We start from the raw sequence: 20,962 nt of genomic DNA on the forward strand, positions 1-20,962 counted from the left end.
TATTTGGTTGAAGATTTATTCTTTACAAGTAAAAAGTTAGTTATTTAGTTCAAAACATTACGATTTTTTAAGTCATATTTTTTGACCAAATATTCCACAGTTTTGTTAAAAATTCCTATTTTTGTTCGAATTCTACTGTTTTCTATTTGAATTAAAATCTTTCTTGTTAAAAATTCGTTTATTTTTGGTTAAAAATTAAATTTTTCATATGAAAATTGAATTATTCCATTTTGGGTTGAAAATTCAGTTATTAGGTAGAAAATTAATTTTGTTTTTTTTTTAATTAAATTTTTTTATTGAAAATTCGGCCATCTGCATTTAAAAAATTAATTTTTCTTGATTGAAAGTTAATTTTCTGTTCAAACTGATAGTGCCTTCTAAAAAAAGGGTCTCTTTAGTTCTTTTTGGTAAATCCCGATAAAAGGAATCTTGTAGGTTGGAAGTTGCCTGGCCTATTTATGTAAAATATTTCTTTTTGTTTAATAATTTTCAGTCTTAATGGCTTCATCAACGTTTGTATATTGTCTGGCGACGTTAGCGCCAACTGTCTTGGATTTTTTCATACCATTGAACGAAACTCGAGTAAAAAATTATATATATGATGTAAATTACGTTTTCCTCGAGAAAGAGGAACATTATTACTTTATTTTTTGGCACTCAACTTTCGCAGGAGTCTACTGTATTGGCACTATAATGTCATTCGATATGATGCTGTACCTTTTTGTGAAGCATGTCAATGCAATGTTTTTAGTTTTACGGTAATATTTATATTAATACAAATTTCAAAACTGCATTAGATATCAAAACTGGATTTCACTTTTCATTAAAATATTCGTAGACATCGATTGAAGAATATTGTGGCAAGCAGCAACAATAATCACTGTTATAGCAAAGAGGAATATGAAAAGATAGAAAAAGAAACTACATCCTGCATAAAATTATACAATGATACAATCACGTTCGTATTTATATGCCAATTATGTATGAAGAATGAAGAACATTCTCGAGTAAAAATGCTTCGACTTGAGTTCGACTTGAATTGTCCCCAATCAAGACATGCTGAAGTTGAAAAGTTCGAATTGAGCATGTCTTAGTTTTGATACGGAGCCAGACTTCAACTGATGTCTTGGAGACAAGTTTTTATGTTTTGAAGAAATTAAAAATTTTTTAAAGGGTTATATTCGTTCAGATCCACAGATTCTGAATTTTTAAATTAAAAATTACTAATTTAAAAATTACAAATTTTTCATTGATCAATTTTAATCTCATTTATAAGCCAAAAAAGGTTCGTATTGAGGCAGGTTTACTTGAGACAAGTAAACGTCGTCTTAGGCAAGACATGGCTCGACTTGAGACAAGTAAACGCCGTTTGAGACGCAGCCAGACATCGATGTCTTGGAGAACAACTCAAGGCATAACCAAGTCGAACTCAAGTCGAAGCATTTTTACTCTGGATATATTAAAATATAATTATCACAATTTCACACTCAAGAACGCTGATGATTGAGTTTTCTGAAAATAAAATTTGTATAAATTATTTGTTCTAGATTCACTAACAACGTCGAATCATGTTTCGCGACTTGTTTAACTTTCACAATGGGAGTTTCAGCGGTTATTATGTGTTTTCAAGGAGTTATGGTAAATCATTAAAAATTATTCTACACAACCCTAAAAGTGTCATTTATTATAGCCTTATTTATGATTTTAATTAAAATTAACTTTTTAAACATTATTTCATACCATGTTTTTTATACAGATTGTGGTGAGAATTGATCATCCTGATATGGTCACAATGTACGTCATTAATTTTAGTTCACAAGCTATTCACCTTTTTTTCGATTGTTTTTCTGGACAATTGCTGCTGGATGGTAGTGGATCTGTCTCATATTATATGTTGGTATTTTCTGTAATTTTTTTATTTTGTTTAAGGAATGAAAGAAAAATATAATATATAATGTAATAAAAATCTATAGAACTTTTCTGGGATTCAATATTTTTTCTTCATAAAAATATAGTTTTTCAAAATTTTATGATGTTATTTTAATTTAAAAAGTTTCAAGTTTCAAAAACCGTTTTATTTTGTTAAATAAAAAGAATTTAAATGAGCTTCGTTGTGATTATGTGTAATTATTCTTGTAGATACAAAAACAAAAAAATATGAAAACTTAAACAGAGAGAAACCACAGTGTGCCTGAATATGGGTCAAATGAAAACAATTTCACCACAGATATTCCAACGGGAATCGATCAGTACATTAAAATAAAGGATGTGTGCCCAATTTCAACAATTTTCTGCGGGCCATTTTGAAAAAAAGTGCGCTTGAAATTTTAAAATATCAAATTGTCAAATTTAAGTCATTTACTGCAAAAATTATATTTATGGTATTTATTTAACTATATTAGTATTGTTTCATAATCATATAATTATATTAAATCGCACATAATGTAGAAATTTAATTAATTCTTTTAATAAGTCTCTTAAAACACTGAATAATTATAAAATAATTACTAAATAATTTAATTACATGCGCATTAATTGTCAAAATAGTTTTTTTTAATTAAATTTAACAGTTGTATAGAACAAATAAAGTTCATTTTTCTATGTCTATTATTCAATTTCAAACGTGACGAGAGTTGTATTCTCGAACTGCTTTTAATAAATTCTTAGCATACTTAGAATTTGTATAAGCTACTTTATATTTAACCCAAGTTGTTTTGAAATCGACATGAAAAGACTCTATGCTCTTGTAAAATACTGTTAACCCTTAATTGCACGGTGGGAACGTGGGATCCCACCAACTTCACTTCAGATTTTTTATATATAATTGTTTATAATAATTGTTACATAAATAAACAAACTTTAAAAAATGTCCTTTTTTCGAAAGAATTCATTTTGGAAGAATCTATTCAACCTGATAAACTAAAAACCCCTACTCGGGGTTGTTTGGGGTCGCTAATTACAAATCTGAAGTCAGAATTTGGAAATATTCCAATTCAAGATGACGAATTCAAAATGGCGGTTCCAAAATTTTAAAAAAGATATATTCGAGCTTGAAAATCTATACTCGGGGGTTTTTGGGGTCGCTGCTTACGAACCTGAAGTCAGAATTTGAAAATAAAAGTGTTTTGAATTACAACAAAACACGTATTGTGTGACGGAGCCGATACACGGCATCCCTATGAGAGAATCTGTTGCGTACCCGCGCCTTAGCCCTTAATCTACCTCTCTCTCCCCTCTTCTTCTTCGTCTATTTCAACTTTGTCACCAGCAAGAGCGGCTACGCCGTCTATACTAGTAGCGGCTCTCATCAGTAAGACACTTACCGGGATGCCGTGTATCGGCTCCGTCACACAATACGTGTTTTGTTGTAATTCAAAACACTTGTATTGTATGCCTTTGGCCGATACACGGCATCCCTATGAGAGACGTGTTTGTTATCTACTGGTGACCACAAAGCTATGTGATTTACAAAAGAGTATAAATGAGGAAGAATCGAAACTCTTTTTCTCTATCTTATTTCATTATAATATTATTTTTTCGAAAGCTGTTGCATACTCACTATTTAGATTGGACTGTAAAAGGTGTCGCATACTCACTATTTAGACGGAAGTAAAGTTGGATAAAAAATAAGTAGAAATTGCTTGACTAGCCCCCTGTAATTAACGGCAATAGTGTTTTCTGAACGCCTCAGCATATCTCCAATTGCCTTGATCCAAAATGTCCTGGATTGGAAGATCGTCTAGCCATCCGCGAGATGCAATCGCTGAACGAATGCTACCCGGGAAAGCGTCTATTCCAGCATCTCTGAGAGCCGATCGAACCCACGTTGCAATCACTGTCTTGGAAGCTGCTTTGGTGGCTCCAACAGTAGTAATAAACAGGGCCTCAACACTGCCCTCTTTTCTAGCCCTGATCCATGTGACGGGCATAACTAGATATTCGGGTGCTTCGAGAGTTTCCACCCTGACTGTCTGAACGAAGCCCGATCCGTCTCTGATCAAAAGCTGACCATAAAATTATCTCGTTCTCCAAGTTGATGAGTACATTCTTTGAGATCTTTAAAAGAGTAAGATCATGAATACGACGGCCGGATGCCAATAAAAGTAGCACTGCTGTATGCCTTAAAAGTTCAAAGAATGATAAATTGGCAGTTTGCTTAGATAGCCAATTAAGCAAAATCTGTGCATCCCAGATTGGTGCTCCAACTTCTTGAGGTTTTGCCACTGAAATAGCTTTCAGGACCTGATGAAACAAAAAATCTGAGGATAAACTTAATGTAGATCTACCTGCACAGAATGTTGTTACCGCAGACTTGTGAAGAAGAATGGTATTATAAGCTAACTTTTCAGTAATAAATAAGTCTGCTAAGAACCTGACCAAATCCTTACTCTGTGGAGACCTAGGGTTTATATTTTGCTTTTCACATTAACAGACCCATCTTCGAATCGATGCCCTGTAGGCCTGCAAAGTAGAACTCCAACTTTGCTTAGGCAAATTCTTTTCCTGTTGGGACCAGTCTTTGACTAAATCTTCCTACACCCAACTTTCCATACCTGTAGTGTTAACCGTTTCACCTGCTGCGGAGGTTGGCCTGTCGTCAAGTCTATGAGCACACTCTCCAAGTTCTGAATGGTTAGAGGTGGTTTCATGCTCCTGTTGAGCAGATCCGGCATCCAAAACGTCTGATCACATCTTGGCGCTACTATTAGGAATTGCCCTTTGCAGGTGTTAAGGTGGGCAAGCACTCTGGGTTCGAGATTGGGAGGAGGAAAGATCCATCCTAATCTGAAGTGCCATGGACGACTGGATGCGTCTATGAAGAAGGCGTAAGGATCGCTACAGTCTCGAGAAACGTAGGGCCTGACTACAGCCGAATTTTCTGAGGCAAAAAGATCGATGGCTGAAACTCCCCATTTTGCGAAGATTTTGTCTGTCGCAGAGGAAAGCAAATGCCACTCTGGGAGCGCCTTCTTCCTTGACAATCGGTCTGCGATCCCGTTGTACATGTCTGGGAGATATGCCGTCACCGCTACGTCAAACGTCCTGTAGCAATATCTTGCTCCTAATCGTTTAGGGCAGTGATATTCCCAGGGGATCATAGACGGACATTATGATTCCCAACATTTCGGGTTTTGTTGGAATTCGCGTGTCGCCAAGAATCAGTTCTGGTACTTTCTTCATATTCAAATTAAAAGATATTGTATCTTGAGCAGGGTTCCATTCTACACCTAGAGCTCTTTCTACCTGGTCCTGAGACAAAATGATGGCGTCTTTAACACGGTTTTCGACGAGAAAAATTTTTAACAATGATTCGCTGTTACTAGCCCACCCTCTAATCTCGAACCCTCCGTGTTTATGGATCCCGCTGACTTCTAGGATTCTTTCAATCCCTTCTTCCACCGTGTCAACACTGTTTAAATAAACGTCGAAGTAATGTTTGTTACCTATAGCTTTAACCGACCGGGGATATGTCTTCTTAAACTCTCGGGCCTTTCTGTTTATAACATCGTGTACTGTAAAAGGGGAGGATTTGACTCCGAATATCATTGACGTCATAACGTAGATATCAGGTTCGCAATTACGGTCCATTCCTCGCCAAAGAAATTGATGCGCCTCTTGATCTTCCTTACGAATTTTAATTTGTAGGAACATTTCTCGTATATCTCCCATAAAGGCGATTGCCCTTTGTCTAAATCGCATGAGTATTCCCATCAGCGAGCAAACTAAATCAGGACTTGACAGCAGGTTATCATTGAGCGAGACTCTATTGGTTTTAGCTGCTGCATCAAACACAATTCGGATCTTGTCCGGCTTGCTGAAACTAATCGCAACAAAATGTGGAAAATACCACACACGACCTTTGTTATTTTCTGAACCAAATGTCTTCTGTGCGTAGCCTGAACTAAGAAAGTTTTCCAATTATAAAAAATATCGCTCTCCATATTCGGGGTCGCGATCCATTTTACGCCCGAGGGGCACAAGACGTTTAATGACATATTCCCGATTATTCGGCAATTTTACCTCACCTTTCTTCCATAACAATCCTACTTTCCATCGGGAACCTATACGTTTTGCACTGGTAACTAGTACATGTTTAGCCCTAACTTCCTGCTTGTTTTTCGGCTGTAACTCGTAATGCCTATACTCTATAAGTTGAAGTGCGATTTAAAAAGTATATGCAGATCTGCGTTAGATATAATTTCTGTAAGCTCACTTGTCACGAACGTATGTTCATTTTCACCTAGTTTAATCAGTTGACACGGAACTTGTCCATACACTACCCACCCTAGTGTGGTAAGTGATGCTGCTGATACATATCTTGTAGTACTAAATGTCCGTATGGGTGTATTTAAATCCCAGTAATCTTGTACAATTAATAATTCGGGTTCCGTAAATGCGTAATGTTCGAAAGATAGACGCCAGCCCCAAAGGATCTGGGAGTCCCTTGATTCCGATATCTTCCGCGACTTTTGCTTCTAATAATGTCACCGTCGATCCTTCGTCCATCAGCGCGAATATAATAGCGTTCCCATCAGGACCATACACTCGCACTGGTGCTATCTTTAATAGAACTTGTCTTTCCGTACCTAGTCATAATTGGGGATCCTGTTTACCTCTTGATTTTAACGCCTTTTCTAGTAGAAATCGAATTTCTCTGTCGCTCTTTTTTTCCCATGATCTATGAAGTAATGAATGCGACGCATCATTATATTTTGCAACGTTACATTTCTTGTTTTATTTTGAGGGACATTGGGTTTTATGGTTTCCTACTGGTTAGGCAACGGTAACAAACTTTAGTATCAGAGGCCCAGTTCCAACGGCCCGAAATTGATAGCCTCTTAAATTGATGGCAGTCTCCCAACGCGTAAGAAGTAGCGTGACAATATAGGCAAGCAATTTCCTGTTGACTACGTTTCAAGACGGGAAGCACGTCATCTTCCGTGTTGCCTAGCGTATTCACCCTTTCGTAAAATCGGGTATTCACCTGTTGAAATTTTCGATCTTCCGACTTGCGTTTGCTACTTCGGTCTTCTGCTTGTTTCACTGGTGCGTTGACCTCAATGAAACCGACCCTGCAAGCGATCTCAGCCTCATAAAACAAATAATTTGACAGAATCACCAGTGCGGGCTCCTCGGGTTTGCCCATTTCGCTCAAATACCGATTGTAGCTATGAATCATAGTCACCGACATTTTTAAAATAATTCCTCTGATAAGTTCGGTGTTGTGAAGGTATCCGATATGATTCCCGGATTCCAACGCAGCAACACAATTTTTCATGGTGGTAGCAAACGTTATAAGGTCCCCATTTACACCGCTAACCTTGGACATTTCCTTAAGCTTTTGAACTATACGGCTCGCAACTGCACTGGGGTTTCCAAATCTTAATGCTCGTAATTGCATGATCGGTCTGATATCGCTGGCCGTTACCATCAGTAAAGCCACCGCTTCTCTTGCTTCACCTTTTAAGTATTCATGCAGACGCATAATATTCTCTTGTTCGCTAAACCCAATTTTGATCGTATTTTCTTCAAATGCCCTTTTAAATATTGGCGACTCTAACACATCTCCATAACAATTCGGTGGAATCTTTCCAACTGACTATGTTTAATAACACCCTGAGTTAAATTTCCATGAATTGGTTCAGCACGCGATTCTCTAATCGTTCACGTCAACTGTTGCATGAATTTATTTAAATTACTATTGTGACACAAAACACTACCTTCTGGAACTCTTCTTGTAGATGGCAATACTTCTGGTACGGCGTGTAACCACCCTCCTAGAAATAATCGATTGGACATGATTAATAACTATTAAGAGTAATCAAAAGTTGAATCGGTTTAAATTGTTGCTAATTGTGTCAATTGTTCACAATCGAACTGAATTGAGTAAATGCACTTGCCTGCAATACGCCCTCTACAGTTTTCGTTTGCAACACACATGACGCGCACGTGTTTATTGGTTAGATATTTAATTTTTAGTAATTTAACCGAAGTTTAAAGTACATAAAATATATGTAGTATGATTATCAAGTAGGCAGTTTGATTTAGCCGGTATATTATTGTAAAACGTTTATTTGCTTCTTTTTAAATTCATATTCTCGAGATTTGTTTGTGTGACAGAATAAAAAAACGCTTTTGAATAATTTAGGCAAAATCAAAATGCTGCATTGAAAACTTAACCCCCAACTCATAATAATGGATACCCAGTTGAAAATGATTGGAAACATTATAGAAGGTAGGTTCTTGCAATATAAAAATTTTGAATTCATAAATGAGTTTGATTTTAAATTCCTGAAAATTCTAGTTTCATATATTTTAAATATTAAAATTTGCATATTTCAAATAATTTGGGTTGCAAATATTTTTATTTTAAAGGTTTGAAATTATTAATTGTATATCATTAGATTCATTTAGGTTTCATTAGGTTCAAATTTGAATTGAATACGTGCGGAATTCATCACAACAAATGGTTTTCCTTCCGTAAGCACAGCAATTTTTTATATTTTCTTCTTCCTGAAACATTGTGATTAATGCCCAAATATTTCTGTAATTTTGTAAAAATTTTTTATTTGATAGCCTGAAAAAAAATTTATTTTTGGTCTTTATATCCAGTTGTCATTCTCATAATTTCATCAAATGTAACCGTATGGACGTTTTTCGAAATTTTAGCATATCAAAGAATAAGAGTTTAATTTTTAGTTTACGAATTGTTTTAAACTTTGAGTTTGAAATACTAAAATTAAGAAATTATTAAGTTTAAATGTAAGCAGTTTAGAAACCTAAATTTTAAAATCCTATTTTTGAAGCCTGCATTTTTACTAATTCAAATCAATTCAAAACAAGATTAAAAATGTATATTTTTCATACTTAAATTTCACATGGCATAATTTGAAATTAAACAAAGTTAAAGGCTTCTGAATCCATATGGTACAATTTCAAATGCTTTATTAATAAAAAAGTTTCTAGAAGGTTTGTCATTTTTACATATATTAATGATCGTTTGAACTCGAAATCGCTGTTTCAAATTTTTTAATCAAATATTTAGAATGCTCAATAATCAGAAAACTTGCACTTCGATTGGTTTAATTTGCAATTTAGTCTTAAATACTTTTAAAAAAATGTTCAGCTTCAAAAACTTAAACTTTTAATTTTATTGGCTGGTGTAAAATGTTTTTAACCAGGAAATTATTCCATATTTTTTCTTCGATTTTAGTGGCTATCTTGCGAATAATAGAACAAGTTGGTTTTACGTCAATCATTAGTGGTAAAGGGGAAGTCATAATCTAAGGATTACCGAATAAAATATCACCGACATTGATGTAAATTCACTGTTCAATTTAGAAAGAATTTTGTCCATCATTTTGAGTACTTATCTTTTTGACAGAAAAATATTTGATCTCTAATATTATTTTTTAATTGTTTAATTTTATTTAATTAATAACAGTTTGACATTTTAAATAATAAATCTGAAGTTTCACGTTTCTAAATTATGCGCTTACTTTTATTTTTAATCTTAACCGATTTTAAAACTTATAACCATTTATAAAAATTTTCACTAAAATAAACAATCCAAGAGCGCATAAAAAAGAATAACAATTTTGCTTCATTATTACAAAATCAACTTTTTTATTTTTATCCTGTATCTGATTTTATATTTTTAACATAAAATATTATTAGCACATCTTTTTCGTAGCACCACTTTCATCTGGTAAGAATTATTTACAAAATTTTTATTTAGTTTGTTTCATAATATATACTGTTTCAATGTTATATTATTCCGAAAAAGTAAATAACTGTCTTTAAATAATTCCTGCCAGACAAAAGTGCTACCATCACGTTGCCAATGCCAAGTACCGGATTGGAAACAATTGGAAATACAAAATGCTCAATCGTTGCCAATCGTTTTGGCACAATTAAGAAACACGATTCGGAACGATTGAGATATTAATTATATTGTTTCTTATCGATCTCAATAGATTATTTCTAGAAGGGCATGAACGCACCTTTTCCTGATTTACAGACATCGATTGTCCAGGAACGCCTGATCGTCGATCTTCATCTACCTCGTCGAGCTCTGCTATTTTTCCCGCTAGTTCATCATTTACTAGCTGTATTTGTATTTCCTTTTGTGCTTCTAATATCCGCGACTCAATAGCAAAGCGTTTTTTCTTGGTTTGTAATTCTAGCTCCCTTTTCCTTTTTGAAGAAGAACTAATGCTAGCGATCTCTGAGCCGCTCTCCATATCCATGATATTACATAAGTTTCCAGCACTCAGTATGACTCGATCAACTAGGCGTCGGACATTCCCATATCTCCCCCCATTCGGGTCCCTTATCTCACTCTGAACTTTTATGCTTTCAATATTTCGTTCTTTCAGACCGGGTACTAATTGAACGATTAAACGAACTTACCTGTAAGTGAAGTTCGATCGCAATTATATGAAGAAGCCTCTTTCGAAGAGATTACAGAAGGTAGTATTCCCTTCATCTCGCTAGATGTCACGACGTTCAGAGTGGGGGGAAGAAAATTTTCCCCCACACGCTACTACTTTGCGCGTTCCAAGCCAACCTCATATCTTTAGAGTATTTAAAATTGCTAAGTTCTTATTAGGATTTAGGGATTTAAAGAAAAACCTAAAACAATTTCTAGAATTTTTTGGTGGGGTGGTACTGTAATCTCTTCGAAAGAGGCTTCTTCATATAATTGCGATCGAACTTCACTTACAGGTAAGTTCGTTTAATCGTTCAATTATATTTTAGTCGCCTCTTTCTCGAGATTACAGAATGTAGATGTTTAGAGAGAAAGAGAGCAATTTTAAATAGAGCTTTCATTTATTAAACACTCACTCTTTTTTTTTGCGAAAATAGGTAGTGCAAAATAATACCAAAAAAATTAAAATTAAAATGAGCGTCCTTTTACAACTAGTACCTCTTATAATTCTAAAACAGCAGAGGCAAAGTTACCTTTGTTTACAAGTATAGGTCGATCATAAAATCTGGCAAACGTTTGCGAACTTTCAGACCATCCTGCTGTACGTCTTATTGTGTTTAAATCGACTCCTTTAGCTAAGGCAGCCGATGTAGACGCATGTCTTGTTGAATGCGAGGAAAAAACAGATATATCGATACCGCTTTTTTCTAGTACCTTTTTAATCCATTTACTAATGGTTTGAGAAGTGACAGCCGCATGTGGCTTTTTAATCGCTAGAAATAGTTTATCTTCATTTCCCCTTAATTGTCTAGTCTTAGTGTAGATGATACGCATACCTTAGAGTTTTGATTGAACTTTGGTAAAGTTAACAAAGGCTGACACCTACCAGGACCCGACGTTTTTATAAGATCTGAGCTTCTTATCTCTACAACTTGTGGAGTTGAGCGGATACTACTTAATTTAATATTAGCTAAAGTCTGTGCCCTGTGCCTTGTACTTAACGCTAGTAGTACTACTACTTTGTAAGTTAAATCTTTCAAGCTTAAACTTTGTAAAGGGTGCAGCTTCTTTAGATAATCTAGGACTATTGATACATCCTATGTGTGAGAATACTTCGGCTTAGCCGGTCTCAATCTGAACGCACTTTTTATGAATCTACTGATAATTGCATCATCACCTATCTTATCTTGAGAAATAAGGGATATTGCTGAATGAAAAGTATTTCGAGAGCTGTAAGCAACGCCTTTTTTAAAGCTTGCTGTCAAAACCCCAATTAGAGTATTTCTCTTTGGCGCGTAAAAATCGAATTTATTTTTCTCACAAAACAACCACCATTGTCGCAAAGCCGATTCGTATTGCTTAGCTGTCGCCGGAGCAAGAGATGCCAATAGTATATCTAACGCATCTGTAAGAACATTTTTTCTTAAGAAGGCTTCGCTGATACTGCGCCTGCCATTAAAAACAGGTGGCTCGCTTGTGGGTGAACTTTCCTCCTGCATGGGGATAATAATAAATTAACATCTGGATTGAAAATAAGGGGATTTCCTACCAGCATTTCTAAAAATAAAGGGTACCATGGTTGCCCTAGCCAACGAGGCACTACAATAAGACCTGATGCATTATCCTGTTTGATTTTTACAAGAGTTTTTAAAATTAAGTTAAAAGGTGGAAATGCATAAAATCTTAGGTTTGTCCATTCTACCGTAAATGAATCAATTTGTAGGGCTTCTGGATCGGGTTTCCACGAGAAGAAATTTTTACACTTAAGAGTTATTCTCACAGGCAAATAAATCCACACTTGGACAACCAAATCTTTTAACAATTAACTGAAATGCTTTATTATTCAGCTCCCATTCCACGTCATTATTTTTCGTTCTAGATAATCTGTCCGCTTGTTTATTATCAATTGATGCTATAGGATAACCTTTCTAATGCAAATTTTACTGCTAACAGCTCTCTGTAATTTATATGAAACTTCTTTTGCTCATCAACCCAAAATCCATAAACCTGATCTAAACTATTCGTAGCACCCCAACCTGTGCCAGAAGCATTTGTATAAATTTCCATTATGAAATCACCTGTTTTAATAGAGTTTAGCGTAAACGGTAATACATTCATGCACCAATTTAAATAACAAATAATAGACTTTGGAATCAACATCTTTCTGTCATAATCAAAGTTATTTGATGTTAATGCTTAAGATTTTTCTCTTTCTAAGGATCTTGTATATAACATTCCATACTCTACTGCTGGACAAGCTGCAGTTAATTTCCCTATGATATGTGCAAAATCCTTGACTAAACAAGAAGACTTCGTGAGAAATGACCTTATTTCTATTTCTAAATTTCGTCTTTTCTCATCTGGTAGTTCAATACAATATTGTATTGAATTAATAATAAGACCGAGAAATTTGCATCTTGTAAATGGTGTAAGATTACTTTTCTTTTTGTTTACTAAAAATCCCAAAAAAATTAATAAGGCAACTTTATCTTTTGTATTTTGTTTGCAACATTCAAAATTCTTAGCCACGCATAACATATCAAGGTATATTACTGACACCAGTCCTTTCGCTCTTAAATTATTCACAACAGGCTTCATCAGTTTCGTGAAAATAAACGGGCTTATATTCAAACCGAATTGTAAGCAAGTAAACTGAAAAAGTTTCCCAAAGAATTCAAACCTTAAAAACTTTCTACTGTCTTCATGAATGGGAACCATGTAATAAGCATCTACTAAATCGAGAGTGTACATAAAAACCCCGGGAAAACTAATTTTACAGCCGTTCTAAGGTCCTCTATTTTAAAATGATCTGTTCTGATAAACTCGTTCAACTTTTTTAGATTTAAAATGAAACGAAAGGATCCATCTGGTTTACGTACAAGAAAATAGGTCGATAAAAATTGATTCTTATCTGGTCTGCAAGGTTCTATGGCGCTCTTTGCTAATAGTGAGTCTATTGCTTGTTGACAGTTATTTACTTCTCTGACTGAATCAAATTTAACTAACGGTATCTTTCCCTGTTCTACTTTCGCATCAAATTTTATCCTAAAACCCTTAATACAATTTAAAATAAAGTTATCTGATGTAATCGTTAACCAATTTTTCAAATAGTATTTCAATCTTCCTGCAACCTTACTTACACTTATTTTAATTTCCCCTACATCCTCGGTTTGTACCCCTGGAACTGTGCTTTTTGGTTGAATGGCTGATTTTGTGGCCTGTTTTTGAAGTACAGTCGCGGTCTTGCTTGAGTCGACTGGTGTCCTTGGAAGTAGCCTGATGACTTGGGAAACGACCTTTTTCCCAGCAGGCTGCTTGAGTTTAAAGCCTGTCTTTAAGATAGTGGCACATGAAATTTTTGCCCAGGATTTTTTCTTAAGGAAACAGCTACTTTGTCCATACTTCTTGCTTCTTTAATTTTTTCTGCTAGGGTTTTACCAAATAAAAATTCCTCTGACTTTGTGTCTTCAAGCACAGTTCTTGTTTCTTTATCAACCCCGGCTAGAACAAAGGCAATCCTAGACTTAGTCTGACTGTACATCATGTCTGCGATGAGTTTTCCTGCACCATGTAGGCGTTCTTCTAATAAGAGAACTTTATCGACACTTTCCTTTTCCTCGATAAGTGTAGACATAACCGATCCAATAGAGGCCAGGGCGGACCCCGCCGATTGTTGTCTCTTAGCCATGTAAGTGTCTCTAGTCTTAGAGTTTTTTGGTAGTTTTAGTGAAATTTCTGGATTTAATTGAAGTACCCCTAATCCGTCAGGAAATTTGTACTTTTCTAATAAGTTATCCCTTTCCTCTTTCTCAATTCCATTTGAAACCGAATATTTCCATCTTTTGTGAATTGACGAATGAACCTTCAATTTTAAGGCTTTAGATTCGAGTGGATCCTGACCAAAAATCTCTGCAATTTCATCATTGCACCCGCTTCATCTTTTTCTTTCTCTTCAACTATCTTGTTCAAGGCGTTCTCTTTACCATCTAAAAGGGCGTAATTCACTTATATGAGACTTATCCATAGTAAAATTTATAAATAAGCTAAGTTCCATTTATTTATATCTTGATATGTATATGCGTCTTACGAGCGCGGTTTATTGTCTGAATTTATAATAATAAGAGATACAAGAAAAAATGGCAGCTTGGTTTGCCCTTATCAAGTCAGTATGTCCTGCGAGCACACATGTAACCGTTTCGTTTCTAGTGAGAGAGAACAAGATTCAAACATGGCGGCTTTGACCGAGCCGTGTGTCATGCGAGCACACATGTTTATGCCTGTTCAATGGCCCATTCCCAAGCAGTGTAGAAAATATCAGACAAAAATTAGAACGTCATGCGAGCGTTTTAATATCAAGTAGGAATATTTTGTATGTTTCACCACTTAAAATGTTCTTTCAAGGTTTCATCTCTATTCGAACCTCTTAAACCACAAATAACTTCCACCTGTGTGATGGAGAGAAAAACTGAAAATCCCAAACATAATGTTTATCTAGGATTAACCATACCTTCTGAAGTTTTCTTCATCGAATTTTCATTACTGATTAGGATTAATGGAGAGTCATCTTCTGAATTACTCCCGTCATCACCACTTCCTTCTGCATCTCGTTCAACAGACTCGAATCCTCGAAATCTTTCTTCTTCCTGACGAGCTTGCAATTCTTCCAGCTGTTCTTTTAAACGCTTAAATTCTACACTCTATAGTTCCATATCTGATTTTCTTTTATTGCTCATGTTCACTGTCACTTATAAACTGAATGAACGAAAAATAACTAAAGAAAAACAAAAATATCACTCTCGGAGCGTGTAACCTTTAACGCACGACGAAAGAATATGAGGTTGGCTTGGAACGCGCAAAGTAGTAGCGTGTGGGGGAAAATTTTCTTCCCCCCACTCTGAACGTCGTGACATCCAGCGAGATGAAGGAAATACTACATTCTGTAATTTCGAGAAAGAGGCGACTGAAATATAATTGTAATTGCTTTGTCTTACCAAAGGTCGCCGCTTGTCCATCTGCCTTCGTTGTACACTCCTCAGGTTTATAACTTGTTCCACCAATCCCCCTCTCTTGGACAGTACGAATTTGACCTTTTGGTAAGATATTTGACGTTGTACAGTCACATCTTCCCGTTCCCGTACCTTGATTGGTTCCTCTTCCTCGATTTCCTCCTCTTCCTGCTGCACTTCTTCTTCCAACCATCTTCTATCTAGTATATCAAGAATCAGCAGATTTCCCTATGAGTTTCCTCACCACACTGAATTGAAAAAAACCTGCCTTCTCCCGTTTCCTTTACCCCCACCACACGAGCCAGCCAAGCAGGCCGACCAATACAGATATCAGGTGGTGACCAATAACCTCCTAATAGGTTTACTAATTAATTTCTAGCAATGTCACCCCTGTAATACCCGGCACCTCCACCATTTTGTTATGAACCGGGTTGGTCTCCTGCCAGGCGATCCAGAATAGCGAGGGGAAGGGGAGTTCTTCAAATTAATTGGGACACACGCATCTTTATAAACACAGTTATTATTTGCACTAAACTTTTACAAAAAAATTTTTTTATCACACATTACAATTGGTAAGACACTCGGCGAACAAAGCACTGTTTTCGCACTTTCACGTCCTGTCCATCTTCCTTGGAGTACTTGACCTTCGCAGATCCCGACCTCCTTCACCCCTCCTTACGTCATGTAGGTGCACTGCGAGCTCCTCTCGTCTCACCCACAAAGGTATTCCATTCTTCAGCTCCTAAACTGACCAAGGTCTTCTTTGAGGATCGGGATCTTTTCGCCTTCCAATTCCAGGGTAACATACAGTTCTGTAACCAACCCAACCACAACGTCGACAGTCGAGGCAACAGAATTAGGCAACTGAGTACAATCAAAAACACAATCACAGTTAAAACGAAATAACATCCCGCGAAATCTCAATTCTATCATGTCTCCAATGAAGCACAGCCCTGATATAATAACACCACTAAAGTTTAAGCTCAAATCTAATCTAACTGCACTCCGTTAGAACCATACTTAAACAATGAATCGAGAACATATTGTCCCAATTAATTCATCCGAACCGTCGCCTCTTATTGCCTGAGCGAACGAATCCAAAACAAACGTTAAACACAAGGTCGACCTCGACCCCAAAAACAGACTGCCAGCTCTCTCCTCAATAATCAAATAAATCAATAAAGTTCTTCGCCCCTTGGTCACCGCCATTGGCAACAATGTCTGTGGTGAAATTTTTTTTCATTAAACCCATGTCCAGGAACACTGTGAAAGTTCAAGATTAAATATTAATATGACATTAATACCTTTAACATTCAAATTTTTCAGATACTGCTCAAATTGGTGCATATTGCCTCAGAAGCAGCAAAGGCTGTTGTTGTTGATGATGTTGAGAAGCATACATGATTGCCATGTGACAATTGGAAAATTCGTGATTCTCAGTAATAAAACTTATAGTCAAGTAAAACAACTACAAACTTATATTACATTTTCCTCTTAAATTTCTGTTAATTATGTAATAAAAATATTCTATTTTTATTATTTAAGCTGATGAAGACCATTTTCTCGTACCTGAGTGTTTTAATGTCTGTACGCGAATAATGCAACCTGTCTAGGGCATCCCAGTGGGCACACAGGTTAAAAACATGTAGTAAACTTGTCCCGGCAAAGGATGTAATGAAAGACCAAGAAAAAACACATGCAAAGGAAATTATATGAAATATAAGATTCAAACCAATTTCGTTAACGTATGAATGCAGAATGTGCATGAACCACCGTTTGCAAAAAAATTGTGGATTGCAATAATGGTAGACATAATAACTTTGTCCTATAATAATAATTTTTCATAATTCAAGGTTCCTATGCACATACATTTAATTTTATTAAATTTAAACTCTGAATGAAGTGAATGGCAGAGGCAAATTCGATTAGCAACAATTCCTAGTAGAGTAAGTCTGTCATGAAAAAATTGGTTTTTGGCGAAAAAATTACCGAAGCTATATTATTTCTTAAATCGTTGGTGGGGCATGTGAATAACTCGAAACCAAGTTTGCGGGACGGCATGTTTGAGAGAACAATTTTCTAAACAAAAAATGTAGAGGACAGCATTACCTACAAATTATTGTATGCAGTCGCTGCACTGCAGCCACAAATGCACGAAATAGAGGGCACAAGATTTGCCGAAAATCAATTTGAAAATCATTGTTTGTTCACCATAGCAGTAATTTAAAAGTTGTAGGACAGGAAGAAAACTTTACGATGAATAAATTTTCTTTTTCCTGCGACGACAAAAATCGGTGTCTGTATGTCGTCATCGTTGTCATCATTGTCGTCCTTGTGCGTCCTTGTCATCCTTGTCGTCGCCTGTATTCAATGTATGGCCATTCGTAGTACTCGAAAATTCGAACACAAGAAAGATCTATAAATTTCTTGCGAATCTTTTTTTGATAGAACGCGTAGTTTTTATTTTATTCATGAAAAATGACATTACAAATAAACAAATTAAGTTTTTGGTCATAAAGACACTAGGTAAAATAAAATGTGTAATAACAAAATTTTCTTTAAATTATATCGGAAAATTTTCTCAACGCACTCAAAGTTGCGAGCGAAGCTCCCCCGCAAATTTATTGGTGGTTAAAACCAGAGCTATTGGTCAAAAAATATCCAATACAATTTTTTACACGTAAAAACAAACTATGCCTCCTACCAAAAAATGTTCAAAGAAAAGTGTACATTCTGCGATTGCTGTAACTCTGATAATTTTCTTTTATGAAAAAGTCATAAGGATAAATACTGTTCAACTTTCCGCGTACCACGACCAGCCGTAAATAGAATTTTTAAATCTTGAAAAAAATGGTCTTGAAAGTTTTGAAAATGATCAAAGTTTTTGAATTTGTATCCAAAATATCTAGCTAACGAACTTGACCTTCAGTTTCTGACACTAAAAGAGTGTTTCAAAGGCTAACCTAATGAGTCAATTTTTCGAAAGTTATCGTGATCACAGCCCTCATAGCAATAGGATATACCGGGATATCCCATTTGATCCCATTTATCTCCCAGGTTGTCCCAATGATATCCCAGGGATAACCCGTCGGATATTCCACAAGGCTGAAATTTGGATATCCCAGGATATCCCTGGGACGTTTACATGATATTCAAATGTCCCGAGTGGGATATAGAAAATTAATTAATATCCTACTTGGGACATTTGAATATCCCGTAAACGTCCCAGGGATATCATGGGGTTATCCCTGAGATATCCAAATTTCTGCCTTGCGGTATATCCGACGGGTTATCCCTGGGATATCGTTGGGACAACCTGGAAGATAAATTGGATATCTCGGTATATCCTATTGCTGTGGAGAAAACAAAGGGTTTCAAAACGTGCACATTTGACAAAAACTGGGGTAGGGGTCAAGTTTTACAAAAATATAATGCTTTCTCTAATGATGATGTAAAAAAAATATTTGAAGGATATTTTCATGATATTACATTCCGTTGCTTAGTCAGAGCACATTATTTTACCAGCCGAATTAGCGTATGTCATTCATAGGTGTCGCCACACGAATGATTATTGCATTGAAAATTAATCCTTGTTTGTTGTGAATTCAACTTTCTTCGAACAAATTTAATTATTTGGTTGAAAATGCAACTTTTTATAGTTCTAGTTTAATCTTTTTAGTTTCCAAATTCAACCATTTGGGTGATAATTCAGCTTTGTAGATAAAAAAATTCAACTATTTTGTCGAAAATGTAATTATTTTCTTGCTTTTCCAGGTCCACAAGTATTTCCCACGGTCAATGAAATTTAAAAAATCCGCCCGCTTCGCTAGTTTGAACGCGCCTACGGCGCGCGACTGTTAGTTTTCGCACTCCGCGCTCGGTCTTTGCCTTACCCTCCACATTTGTGCACAGAATGCAATGCGAAATTTTCTACATTCTATGTTAAAAACTATTATATCAAATGTCCATTACGATTTTTGTGTGTGTACCTTGGTCTGGTACTGTTTATTCTGATATTGCAAAATAATGTTCACATTTTATTTTTCCTGGTCCTAATAGGGCCCTGCTGTGGTTGTTTAATCATTTTCACTTTTCTTAAGCGAAGCTGAAAACTTTTTTTTTTAATTTGGCATTAAAGAAGGTTCTCAAAGTACCTACGGCCTTGACGATTACATTCTCATTGCGATATTCGCGCTTCGTGTTTAACAGTTAGGTTATACAGGCTCTAATTTTTATAATTTTGGGCTAATCAAAAAATTCGACTAAAATAGTTTTGAAATATATTTGGTATCTAGGGAAAATTTTTAATGAAATTTTTGGATCTGTGAAAAAAATAAATTTTTCTATTTTTTGAAAATTTTCAAAATTTTTGAAAAGTATATAACTTTTCTGATTTTCATCAAAATGAAAAATTTTACTTTGATAATTTTACCCATCTATAAGAAACTTTGACAAAAAATTTTATAATATAGAGAAAAAAAATTTGAAAATTTTGAAAATGCTATAATTTTTTTAATTTTGGGCTAATCGAAAAAATTGACTAGAACAGTTTTGAAATATATTTGGTATCTAGTGAAAATTTTGAATGAGATTTTTGGAACTATGAAAAAAATCATTTTTTATATTTTTTGAAAATTTTCACATTTTTGAAAAGTATATAACTTTTCTAATTTTCATCAAAATAAAAGATTCTATTTAGATAATTTGCAAGTCTTTTACCCATCTATAAGAAACTTTAACAAAAAATTTTATAGTATTAAGAAAAAAAATTTGAAAATTTTGAAAATGCTATAATTTTTTTAATTTTGGGCTAATAGAAAAATGAACTATAATAGTTTTAAAATATATTTAGTATCTAGTGAAAATTTTGAATGAGATTCTTGAATCTATGAGAAAAATAATTTTTTATATTTTTTGAAAATTTTTTAATTTTTGAAAAGTATATAACTCCTAATTGTCATCAAAATAAAAGATATTATTTAGATAATTTGCAAGTCTTTTACACATCTATAAGAAACTTCGACAAAAAATTTTGAAATTTCAAAAAAAAATTCAAAATTTTGAAAATGCTCCCAATGTTTTTATTTTGGTTCGAACTATCTGATTAACGAACTTAGCCATCATTTTGGGTACCTTCAGAAGTGGTTTAAATGCGGACTCGATTGGATAAATCCTTCAAAAGTTAGCGTGGCTACAAAATTCAGGTAACCATACATACAGACATTACAGACAGACACCGATGAAATTTTATGATTTTCGGATTCTGTGAGTGCCGAAACGTAAAAATCCGTTAAAAACCAGAGATCGAAAATTTGGACGATTACGATTTAAACACATTTGTTTCCAAAAATATAAATCCAAGTTATCATTTTTAATGCTATAAATTGAAGAATCAATCAATGCGTTAAATTTTTTTTAATTTAGAAAGCAAAACAAACGCGAATCAAAATTGAGAACCTACAGAAACCGGATGTGCGCATAGATTTCCAAAATAAGATAATCGAAAGCATAGATAGGGCAACAT

General features: G+C 34.9%; 1 protein-coding gene across 2 annotated transcripts in view; it reads left to right on the plus strand.

Annotated features, from left to right (window-relative positions):
• LOC117173114 overlaps positions 1-17,319 on the plus strand; it is a 52,728-nt gene extending 35,409 nt beyond the window's left edge. Inside the window, exons 4-9 of one of the 2 annotated variants that reach the window (XM_033361505.1) lie at positions 494-758; positions 839-958; positions 1,548-1,638; positions 1,757-1,893; positions 16,765-16,897; positions 16,984-17,319. In XM_033361505.1, the coding sequence (XP_033217396.1) occupies positions 494-758; positions 839-958; positions 1,548-1,638; positions 1,757-1,893; positions 16,765-16,897; positions 16,984-17,037 (800 nt within the window). In that variant the 3' untranslated portion in view covers positions 17,038-17,319. The remainder of the gene's footprint in view (positions 1-493; positions 759-838; positions 959-1,547; positions 1,639-1,756; positions 1,894-16,764; positions 16,898-16,983) is intronic. The other variant, XM_033361506.1, reaches the window with a different exon arrangement.
• Positions 17,320-20,962: the final 3,643 nt, after the last annotated feature.

The sequence above is a fragment of the Belonocnema kinseyi genome, chromosome 5 (genome assembly GCF_010883055.1).
Source record: "Belonocnema kinseyi isolate 2016_QV_RU_SX_M_011 chromosome 5, B_treatae_v1, whole genome shotgun sequence".
Classification (NCBI taxonomy): Eukaryota; Metazoa; Arthropoda; class Insecta; order Hymenoptera; family Cynipidae; genus Belonocnema; species Belonocnema kinseyi.